We start from the raw sequence: 12324 nt of genomic DNA, 5'->3' as shown, positions 1-12324 counted from the left end.
AAATGTTATTATTCCTTTCATCCTAACAGGGCAGCTAAGTCAGAGACTGGGTTAATTATTACTCCAGGATGAAATTTTCAATCTCAAGGATGCAAATAAGAAGAGGACTGATAACTGCATAATCAATACTACTGCACTGCAGTCTTAAAAGTGACCGCCTCTGGTCATTCCTAAACCACTTGATAATATTAAAATGGGATGTTAAAACTCTCTCTTTCAACGGTTAGTTATTTGAACATAATATGCACCAGATGATAATTCTGTTTCTCTGTTTTCCCATCAGTGAACCACCTCTAAAGAAATGGTTCAAAGTAAACAAATCCCTCGTTTTTTCAGTTCTACAAAGATTTACTCATCCCCAACCCTACAGCCAAAGTGAGCATTTAAGGTGTCTGTGACTTTCATGGACATAACAATACTGGGAACTATAAGCCTAGAGCTCAGAAATCCTGGGCCAGAAGCCTAGAAAACGTGTAACTTGAGAGGATCAATTACCTGCATACTTCAGTTGGCACACCTCCAAGATGGGACCACTACCAACTTCAGGATGTTGTTTTAATGCCTGTGAAGTCATATGCTCCCAGGAGCCTTACCCCAAAAAGTATTCAGAGGCACTGCTCAGGTCTATCCTGGCAGGGAAACTATGCAGCCACGCCAGCTATTTCCTCCTAAAAGCTTTCCGGCCCGAACCACATGGAATTGCCAAAATGTAATGATTAAGTGAGCATAATTAATAGTTGTGGTGACCATGAAGCTAAAGGGCCAGAAAATGACATGGTCGTGAATGAAACATGTTTGAATCAAGGCAGACTTCAAGCAGGGCACGGCACAGAAGCTCGCCATCCATGATCTGAAACTGAAACAAGAGTTAAGGAAGTGAAGACAATGAATTCAAGCTACTTTTCCAAGAAGCTTAATTGTGAAGGAAGAGGAGTGATGGGCGCCACAAGGGAGCATTGTGGGGAGGGGAGTTTAAACAGACGGAAAAAGGACATGGCTCTATACGCTGAGGAGACACACAAAAAGCAGGGCAAAAACTTGAAATATAGGAAAGATTCAGTGATGGTTTCTCAAGAGGTAGGAAGGAATTGGATCAAGAAAAGGGGAGAAAAATGAACTAATGTGAGTAAGAGAGACACTTCTCATTATCAAAAGAAGAGTGGGAGTTTAAGCCTTGCCCTTGTAGGTCAGGTATTGTTTCTGAAGACTCTCAAGCTTACCCACAACAGCATTAAGAATAACCCAAGATTCTTCCTCCAGCCCTTCTTGAGAAAAATATGGGATATCTTTACATAAAGATTTACTGAGTGCCTCTGTGCTAGACACCGAGGATACAGAGATATATATCACTATCAAGTGTTCACAACCTAGTAAGAGGGCAGGACTGTAAATACATTAATTCCAAGCGGTTTGATAGCTGTAGTATCCCAAGCAAACATGAGGTAGGACCTGGTCACCCAAAGAATCTACCTAGCATTGACAAGTTCTGTGGTACTGGAATGACTTCTGACTTCTAATGGAGTTTGGGCCATAAAGGTTTACCCGTGGTCTTGTTTAAAAACAAAAATAAAAGGCAGGTTAAAAAAAAAAGATTAATAGAAATCACATCTGTCTTGAATACGGTCCTGGAGATGAATACAACACTACTAAATTTCTCTTTGTCTTTTTGTGAGAAAAGAGTTGGGAGGAATTGCACAATGAAACAAAGGATGCTTCTAAGCCTTATCTTGATGGGAAATGAATCAATTTAATTAGACTTAGATTCAAACAGGCTTGAAGAAAAGAAAAATTAACAATTGCATTAAAGAATGTGTATTAGTTACACCTCTAAGGCTGCTGTAAGTTTCCTTTAATTAAATCTAAGAAGGTTTTAGACTGACTGTGATATCCCCAACACAATTTACAAGCTTTCTATCTGCCTAGCATGTGAGGCCATTACAGGGATGCCTGTTAAATGCCTATCACTATTCTAGCCCGACAGCTGCAGGAGAGAGCAAAACAGTCTGTTATCAATGGAACTGACATTCTAGATGAGGCAAGGTCATGTATTTGAACTATACATTCTAATTCAGAAATGTCTTCAAACAGGAAGTGCATTTAATTCACAATCATACACTATGCATTATGCCTTGTGCTGGGGGATGTGAGGGAGGGAATGGCTGGAAGCCTGGCTTGGGGAGCTCAGATTACCTACCCCAGGCATAGTCTAATTCTCCCCAGCCTCAGTAGGGGGTATGCTCACCCCTCTTCTCGGGAGACAGTTGGCCTGCAAGTACAGTTCCTGAATGGGCAGAAGCAGGGCTTTTACATGTAGAGCTAACAACCCTGCCAAAAGATTTTCTTCATCCTCATGGCACTGTCATCTAAGAGAGTTAACTAAAAATTTTACAAAATATCGACTGTGAGGGTGATGGACAATTTGGCCTTCACTATATAGAATATGTAATTCTACAGATCTGGCCCCTCTTCCCCATGGGGATTACTCAGGAAGAAGATTTCAAATATGCACAATTCAAACACTACGTAATTCAAATTTAGGGCAAATTACGGGAAGGAAAAACAGGGGAGAGGGCAAAAAATAGATGTTTTTATTTTATTTAAACTAAGACCCAAGATCTTTAGTCATCTGAATTGACAGAGCTAAAATAAAAGCTACGCCAGTTACCGTAGGAGTTGATTCAGGGTCAGAGCCTAGCAACAAAGTTGTAAACCCTGAGCGAGGAAATCTGTTATGGTCTGCCCAACATACCTGTCAATTATAAAGTCAAGAATATGGTAAGGATGCCTGCAGCCCTGCCTGCTTAGTCCCAGCCAAAGCAGCAAGAAAATAACGAAAGAAGTAAATTATCAGATGAGTTGTCACTAAAAATCTCAAGAATATCAACTGGAAAAAAAAAAGTAAAAACTGAAAGAGAAATCAAATACAAATGACCTTTTTGTAGATATGTCAAAATACATTAAACTTCACTTAAAATCACATAGCAAATTAAGCTTTTACTTTTTTTACTTATCAGACTTAGTAAAGACAAAAAAAATAAAATTCACAGAGCAATACATACTTGGGAAATTGGGCCTCTTGGCTGCCCTATTTTATTATTTTATATCAATAATGCATAATTATCAGGAAAAAAAACTCTTATTTTAAATCTTAAAGAATTTAAGATACCCTAAGGCAGGAGCTATAGCATTTTGTTTCCTGCTCTTCACAAGCACTAGGCCCTCAAACTGGTTTGGACTAATGCGTGCTGCTGTTAAGCCCTTCCAGTTCGCCCACTCACGCAGGGCCGTAACAACTCTCTAAAATCTTCTTATCCTTAACCCCTGGCTTGATATAAACCCAACTTCAACACATGACAGCCACCTAACAGCACCAAGAGCCCATTTTACAGTCATATGAATAGGCCCCTCCCTAAAGTTCTCAGCCTGTCCTAAAAATGTCTCTTGATTGTCATCAGGCCTTGGCTCTACTTGGAACAGTCCCTCCCTCCTCCCTTCCTACCAGTTGCCCTCAATTTGCTCCTCTGCTCTTTCTTCTGCCTTCTTTTGTTGCGGCAGATGGTTAACCCTTCAGGTGGGTGGACTACTAGACAAGAGGTTCTCAAGCCCAGGTGCCACCAGAATCGCAACAGACCTCCGACAAATGCCAACATCTGGGCCCCATCCTGGAGCAATGAAATCAGAGCATAAGGTCTGTGTCCTGTTGAGGTGAACTTCTAATGCTCCCAGGTGATCCAATGCAAGGCTGAAAACCCCAACAGCAAACTCAGCAACCAGGTTCCAGGAAGGTGCAGATAACTGCTCCCCATTGACCACTGCGGCTGGGACTCAGGGCCTGGGGCAGGGGAATCCGGCCTGGAGTATCCTTCACACAAACATCATCACTATGTATGTCTATGTACGTCATGACATGAAAACTCTTGGTAAGAGCTGCTCCAAATAATAGACGTGACTATGTGCTACAGGAGACCGCAGACATCCTAGGTGGGGGAAAGGTGTGTGCCTGGCAGGTGGGGGGGAAACAATGATGGTCATTGACCAAAAAGGTCCATCAGCCCCTTTGGCAGTGCTGTTGCTACACCACTCTCGCAAATTTCCCTACAGAAATCCCAGTGCCTACAATAATTTCGAAAAACCCACCCGTCACCCCTCTGCCATCTCCAGCTCTCTTGGCAGAGTGCAGCAAAGGAGGAATATGCGCACTGGATCACATCAAAGAGTCGGACGGCCAAGTCTAACCAGGGAGAAGTATGAGATACCGCAGAGCCAGAAGGCAAGAGGCACAGCTCCAGAAAGGCCTACAAACATACAAGGCTGGGATAAAACTGGCCTAATGGCTGGAAAAAAAATTTCACACTCTGAGAGGAAAAGTCACATCAGCGCACCTAAGTCTGCAACAAGCAAGGTAGACTGTGAATATTATTTGTTGAATGAATGCAAAAGCTAGCACCTTAAAAAACTAAGATACAAACTATCAACAATGCCACTAGAGAACAATAAATGTCACAAGTAAATTCCGGTCTTTGGACAGCCCCTGCTATATGTGGGCAAGCAGATTTAATCTGGGTTTGCATGCTGTTGCAGGGGTAGGAGGTGGGGAGTTGTAGTTCTAGCTAATTCTTAAACCAATCTCTTAAACTCGCCATTTGTTCCCTTCAGGCCCTGAACAGGAGAGATCTGAGACAAGAAAGTCTGCCCAGGATGAAAAAGCCCAATATCTGAAACATGATCATCATGGTACTAAAAGGGGCCAAGATAAATGTGTAGTAGGTGTTGTGAAATAACACACTCTCTCAGTCCCTCTTTCCAAGCCTTTTGCTCCTTCCATTCTCTGAACTCGGGTAGTGCTTACTGTCTGTGCCCCCGTGTCACTTCACCTGGCACCTGATGTTACTGTCATAATGCACATTCCCTTGAAGGGAAGACCTACTATACCTCTGTCCCACCCCATCCAACATGCAGGAGATTCCCTTACTGGACATGCAAAATCTCTGCAAAGTTTAGTCATGAAGGGGGAAGGCAAGGGGTGGAGAACAAGGTTGTGAGATATTGCTTACTTCCCGTAAAACTCCCTCTTCAGACTAAAATTATCTGCACCTGGACATAAATGCAAGCTGAAACACATAAAGCATTAAAAATACATTAAGTTTTTAAAATAAATTTAGTCAAGCAAGAATTAAAAGCTCACTGAGCAAGTGTGCACCTACAGTCTCCTAATATTTGCAAAAACTGACGTAAGCTACTAAACTTGAAAGAATTCTGTATCCTAATTTTTGTCTGCTTATGAGAAAAATGTTGACATAAGAATAAACTAGCTATGGTCTCTAGACCTATTAAGATTCCTCCATAGAAATATAGTCCAGACAGAAAACAATTTTAAAAGAAGCAGCCAAATGAAAAAAAAAAAGTCATTGAATACTCACTCAAGAAACTTTGCCCTATGTCATTTTCTGACTTTCAAGAGCTTTTACTTCTGCGTTTTATTTTTTTAAACCATCTTTACAGGCTCCTGGGAAGAAAAGCTGTCACTGGATGGATTGGGGTAAGGATCCCCAAACTTTCTGCATGTGTTTGTTTCTGGTATTCTGATTTCTGGTTTACTGCCAAACCTACCAACTTCTCTCATCTATTCCTGATGCAGGAAAACTCCAAGCAGGCAAGAAGCAACAGGATTCAGAGAACCTGGATCATGCAAACCCTTCTCATCACACTGGAAACTCTTAAGACTTGCGTTCATGGGCTAAATTCCTAAGTCAGTCCAAAATTCTGCAGTATTTCTGAGCATCTTGTCAACACATTGTCTTATGTGTTTCCTCACCGCACACACAAGATCACGTAGGTCAAATTTAACTGTAAATAGATTTAATATACCTGTTCCTGAATTGGGGATCTACAGCTATGAAATGCTAAACTGAATAATGTTCTCATTTGTGATAGGTAAAAATTTGAATTCACATTCCTCTTTCATCCCCGCAACTTGTCCTGACCTCCCACCACAGTCAGTCAGATGAACATGTCCCCACCCAAACTCCAGGCACTGTGCTCAGGAGAGGTGGCACAGGCCTTCCCTTCAAGGGAATGTGCATTATGACAGTAACATCAGGTACCAGGTGAAGTGACACGGAGCACAGACCGTACGCACTACCCGAGTTCAGAGAATGGAAGGAGCAAAAGGCTTGGAGAGAGGGACTGAGAAAGAGTGTGTTAGTTCACAATAGCTGAGCTGGACTCTGAAGGACAGAGAATTTACCAGAATAGCAATTCCAGGCAAGAGAGGCAGACTGAAGCCAAAGCACACAGGAAGCAAAGCACATACTCTGCTCAGGGGACAATGACAGGCACAGTGAGGTTAAGCAGAGAACTGGTATATAAGACAGATCCTTGAGTGAGACTCAATCTTATTTTTTATCCCTGAACCCCTAGCACTCAGCACTGGGCCTACAATATTAACATGGCCTCAACTGATCAATATGCATGGAAAAGAAAAATAATTTTGTGCTGAGTGTAGGAAAATGAGGCTGAAGAGGTATGTAAGAGACCTTGACTTCAAAGATAAAACCAGTATCCTTGACCCGTAGTTCAGGCCACAGCAGCGGCTGGTCTAGCTGTGAAAAGCACCTTGCTCCTCTCCCTCTGTGGCCCTCACCTGGCCAAGCAGCAGCTGGCGGACCCCAACTACTTGCGTCTCCAGGCTGAATGCACCTGGGGAGCCTAACTGTACAGACCATCTCCTTTGAATTTGATCATTAAACAAAAAAAGGAACACAACTTCACCCTGTTGACATTTCTGCAACCCAGGTGTGCTCACCTTCCCACTTTGCAAAAAGAACCTCTTGAGACTCCTCTTCCCTCAGCCTGCCTGAGTGAGAAAATAAAAGCAATGGCGAACTCTTCCCCACTTCGCAGGCCTGGGCCCTCCCCTACCACCAATGCGGATGCATGGAGCAGCCACCCCACATCCCCTTTCATCAGTTCCTCCCCCTCCCCAGTTCTTCCAAACTTTATGCAGATGTGCTCTGACATCTTTCCTTCCTAAGATACCTGCCTTCATCCAAACTTCTTTATCATCTGGGTCTCACCAGTTCCCCCTTCAAGCCACCCACCTGCTTTCCATGGCCTCCAGTGTTGGAAAGCGCCAAGCACTGGGCTGCAAACCCAGTATCAGCTCCTTGGTCTTACTGTTCTGGGTCTCTCAGCATCTCTCAACTGGGGCGCCCATTCCTGCCTCCAAAACTGACCTTCCCGAGACGTCTATGGCCAGATACTCCACGACTGCTCGCTGGACTCCACGAGCTACTCCTTCCCAGGCTCCACCCTGCAGGGTGCTTCAGCTGAGGCCACCTCTCCCTTCCACCTGTCACTCTTCCCTGACCAAACTCATACTGACAGTAAGTGAAATACCATATACAGACCAATGGTCCTGAAAACCTCTCTATTTCAGTAGGGCCAGCCTGTCACCACCCCTCGCCCTCACTCCGGAATGCCTCTCCCCAAGCTCAATCCAATCTCTCCCTTCCCTCAGGCCATGGTCAAGTCCCAACTTCTCCAAGAAAATGAAAAATCTTCCAAGGCCTCCACAGCCCCAGTGATCTCACCTTTTTTAGGCTTCCTAAATAAAGAAAAAAAAGATAGCAGTCATGATTTATTACTTAATTACAGACATTCTGTAATTGTTCCCTAAATGTCTGCTGCTTTTATGCAAATCCTTTCTGTCCACCCAGGCTTAAGTTTCTAAACAATGCACACATTCCTTTTTGTATGCCTGGCACCTAGCTGGGCACACGGATAATGTCCAATTATTGGTTCTTTGATAGCAAACAAACATAACATTTTATAAAGTAAAAGCCACAACTCACAGATTAGTTTGTTAAAAACTCTGAGAAAAATTTGGACTTTGTCCCTAAGTTACTTGACAAATCAATTTTTCTTGAAAAAATTTTTTTCTAGAGTCATCATCATGTGGCATTAGATGGTGAACATGAACATTTGGAAAAGCAGAGATAAACTGGCAAAACTTCCCATTACTCAAGTCTTCAAAATTTTTAAAACTTAAAATATTGAGGGCATTCATATAAAACACAGGAATACAGGAAATAATTTATACTTCCAATAAAAACATTAAATGCAGTTAAATTTTTATTTGTGTGTAAATAATAAATGGAATTTAATCCTTAAATACAAAAGGCTACATGGATACAGGTAACAGGTGTGGTCAAGCCATGGTTTCTGCTAGATCTCTCCATGCACATATGCTATAGAAATAAGCATAGTTCATTAACATAGTTGAGGGGTCTGAGCTTCAGGTAATGCTGAAGTCCAGTTCATCCACTATGTGGAAATAGCCTTATTTTTCATTATTTAAAAAAGAAAAACAAATTCTATCCTATCCTTGCCATACTCTCAAGCCTCAGCAATTTTCCATGTGGCAGCTACATCCCAGCTCAGCTGAAAACCTCAAACCAAAGAGCCTGCCTGTCCTTGATCTGTACCCTACAGTGTCCCCACTGACCACTCTAGGCCTTGACATTCCAGCTACATCAACTACACAGCACAGCAAGCCCCATGGCTGGGCATACTGGGGTCTCCACCAATCATCCCCTCATTTCCTTCCCTCAGCCCCTCGAAATTCCCTTCACAATTAATTATGTTTCTCATCCTTCTCAAATTGCCTTAGGAGCCTCCAATCCTAGACCACCGACTATGCCCCAAGGTTGCCCTCTTCGGGGACCCTTTTGTTACAAGCGTACACCGGCATTACAGCGTTTACCATACTGATCTAAGACCTATTCATGAATCTTTCTTCCCAATTATCTGTAAGTTCCTAGAGAAGAAAGACCGTGTTTCATTTAAATTCTGTGTGTTGACTAGTGTCCCCCAAAAAGATATGTCCAAGTTGTAATCCCTGGTACCTCTGAAAGTGACCTTACTTGGAAATGGGGTCTTTGCAGATATAAGTTACAGATCTTTAGATGAGATCATCCTGAACTTAGGGTGAATCCTAACTTCTGTGACTGGTGTTCTTAAAAGATGAAGGAGACTATCTGAGACACAGGGACATGGGGAAGAAAGCCACATGAAGACAGGCCGAGCCTGGAGATGAGCTGCCACAACCGAAGGATGTCCGAAGCGGAAAGAAGAAAGCAGCCTCCCTCAGAGCCTTCGGAGGGGGCATGACCCTGCTGACCCCTGTATCTCAGACTTCTGGCCTCCAGAACTGTAAAAGAAATTTGTTGTTTAAGCCACCAAGTTGTGATAATTTGCTGCAGACCTAGGACACTAACACCTAATCCAAGCCTCATCATGCTATTGACGACCTAGAAATCACTCAACAAAAACTGTACTTAACTAAGAAAGATGAAGGCAAAGGAAAAGATGAGGAAGCATCGGGACACCTACCGCTCATTCACTGTGGGAACTTGGGCAAGTCACTTATCCATAGTGACCCTCTGATGTCCTCGCAATAAAGTGGGGGAACTGGCCCAGATGACCCTCTACCAGATCCAATATACTTTGAACTTCAACCAACTTCATACAGAACATCAGCTTCATTTGATCCTTAAATTATATTTTCTCTCCATTCCTTAAATTTTATTAACTTTTTCATGTACAGAGCTTTCAGATGCAAACAAGAAAAAAAGGATTAAAATGACATTTCAAAGGCACTTTACATTTTCATTAGCTCATGAAAAATTCAGTGAAATATTTAACTGATACGCCAAAAAGCGATCTTCCACAATGTCACTTATTTTTTTTCTGCAAAGCAAAACATTTACAAGTAGTTGATTTAATGCAGCTAGAACTGTTGACATTTCAGAAAAACTCGACTTAAAACTTGAATTAGCTTAAGCGCCACTTATCCAGAATCCAAACATACGATGACTAGTTTCTGCTCAGTAACCAGGGTGTTCTCCAACAGTTTTCTCCACTTGACTCAAGACTGTATTTAAAGTCCCATACCCGAAATTTCCACTTCAAAGAATCTGGCTAAGAAATAAATACAGCTGCTGCCAGTACCAAATGGCCAAGTGCTGGTAAAGGAGTCAAACAAAACAAAGACGATTTTACCCATTTTCATGCTTCCATCGACACACACACACAATTTCCCGTGTTAAACCTTTCCAAATTCCGACCAATGGAAATGAAAAAAGATGTTCATAATGAGATTTATAGTTCTCTTACCCTATGTCCTGCTTAATTTGGATTAAATTAAATACCACATTGTTTTTTATAAGTCACGGTGCTTCCCTCGCCTTCGTTTTTACAGCGACAGCCTTGATTCTTTTTTAGGAAACCACGCAAAACATAGAGGAACACGGAGCCGAGGGACTCGTATTTCAATTCGACAAAATATCCACTGGGAACACTTGAACTTTTTTCCAAACCGATTCATCGTTCAGAAAATAAAATCAAGAGTCACTGCGAACAATTTCTCAGCTGTAATTGGCAGAACCACGCTTGCAAAACAGGACCATGAATCTTAGCACAAACTCAATTACAAGACCAAAAACTTTTCCTTACAGGTGGAAACTCAATCCGAAAATCAAGTCCCTCGAATTGGAAGTCTCAGCAAACCCCAGTTTTCAATTTCGAAGTTCTGAGCATTTATTTAAATAGGAGCGCTCACAAACGTGAAAACAGGGCTGAAAAGTGCACTCTCAAAAACGTTTCTAGCCCTTAATAACTCCACTTTAAAAGGTGCTCTGTAATTAATAAAAACTACGATAGCAAAAGGCAAGGAAATCGTAGAAGGTGTGCGGGGAATCACACGCGGCCAGGGGCCGTGCAGGGTCCCAGTGTTGTTTTGGAATTCCGCCAATTGGCATCATCTAAGTGTAACTCAAAGTGCACAAAAGCTGAAGGGCTGGCGCTTCTAACAGGACGGTGCTTCTGGACGCGCGATCACACAGGAATGAGCGTTAACTCTGCCGCCAGCGTGTTTACTCGCATCCTCCCGCGGCACCGCGCAGCGACACCAGCGGGGCGCGGGGATAACCCGAAAACTTTTACTTTGCAAACTAGCGGAGCTGGAAGGCAGCTCCGAGGCAGATTCGCCGGCCTTCCACCGAAGTGTGCCCAGGCCAGGCCAAGCACCCCAGCACCACCGCTGCCTGCGTCCATTCACACAAAGGCGCGTGGGTGCCGGCAGGAGCCCTCTCCAAAGCGGCGGGCGGCAGCGCCGGAGAGCCCGGGGGGAAGCCGGGAGCCAGGGCTACTCACAGGGTGACCGTGCGGTTGGGCAGCGAGTCCGGGGGCAGGACCTGCGCGAGCTCCAGGCTGCTGCACACCACCTTGCTCTCGGCGGCGCCCGCCGCCCTGCCGGCCGCTCGGGCCCGCCCGTCGTGCTTGCAGCCCGGAGGCAGCGCCGCGGTGCCGCAGCCGCCTCCCAGCAGCGCGAGCAGCGCGAGCGGCAGCCACAGAGGCGGCGGCACGCGGGCCCGCCTTCGCCCGGGCGGCTCCATGCTGCGGGCCGGGGCCTCCGGGCCGAGCGGCGGCGCGCTGGCCTAGCGGGCCGGGCCGGCGGCAGGGCGGGCGGGGGTGCGGCACGGGCCCGGCGGCGCCCGGGCCCTCACGGCGGCCGGAGGACGGGCCCCCCTCGGCGCCAGCATGCTCCTTTGTCCGCGGCGACAGCGCGCGGCGTCCGGAGAGCCGCAGGGTCACGGCCGTGCAGGTCCCAGCGCCGCTCTACGGCCGGGCTGGAGCGCCGCCTCCTGCCCCGCTGCCGCCGCCACCGCCTCCTCCTCCCCCGGCCACTGCCCGCGGCGGCTCCTCCCCGCCCGCGGCCGCCGCCGGCCGCCCCCGCCCCTCCCCTCCTCTCCGCCGCCGCCGCCCGCCGCCCGCGGCTCCGGGAAGGGGGAGCGCGCCCCGGAGCTGCGCCGCCCGACCTCCGGGCGGCAGGCGTGCGGACCCCGAGGGCTTGCGGTGCCTCGGGGAAAGGGCGGGAGAAAGTTCTAGTCCAAACTCCGGCCACGGTGGCCACCCTTTCGCCTCCCTCCGCCGCCCCGCTGCCCTCCCGACAAAGCCGCCCTGCACGCCCCGGGGGCCGCCCGTTCTGCCCGAGGAGCCCCGCCAAGGGGCTTGGAGCCAGCGGGGAGAGCAAGGCTGCATTTCCTCAGCGAAAGGAAAGAAGAGGGAAAGTGCCCCAAACCAGGAAGGTATCGCCTTCCCACCTAACTCCCCAGAAGGGACTTCAGGGCTGCCGTCCGCACACCCTCGTCCCACGTGTCCCGAACAAACCCGGGCCACGAGCAGGTTCCTCTCCAGGGAAGCGGAGTCCCCGAAGCCGTTTCTGGCCTTCAGCACCCCAGCTTCGGTCCCTGGGCAGGATGC

General features: G+C 46.2%; 1 protein-coding gene across 1 annotated transcript in view; it reads right to left on the bottom strand.

Moving 5' to 3' along the window:
* Positions 1–11602, bottom strand: part of ADGRA3 (adhesion G protein-coupled receptor A3) — a 119371-nt gene extending 107769 nt beyond the window's left edge. The window contains exon 1 of the mRNA XM_036994771.2: positions 11215–11602. Coding sequence (XP_036850666.2) covers positions 11215–11456 — 242 coding nt within the window. The 5' untranslated portion in view covers positions 11457–11602. The remainder of the gene's footprint in view (positions 1–11214) is intronic.
* Between the last annotated feature and the right edge of the window lie 722 nt (positions 11603–12324).

Source organism: Manis javanica, chromosome 5 (assembly GCF_040802235.1).
Source record: "Manis javanica isolate MJ-LG chromosome 5, MJ_LKY, whole genome shotgun sequence".
Classification (NCBI taxonomy): Eukaryota; Metazoa; Chordata; class Mammalia; order Pholidota; family Manidae; genus Manis; species Manis javanica.
The sequence above is the reverse complement of the archived record's forward strand: the minus strand, read 5'-3'. Positions and strand labels throughout refer to the sequence as shown.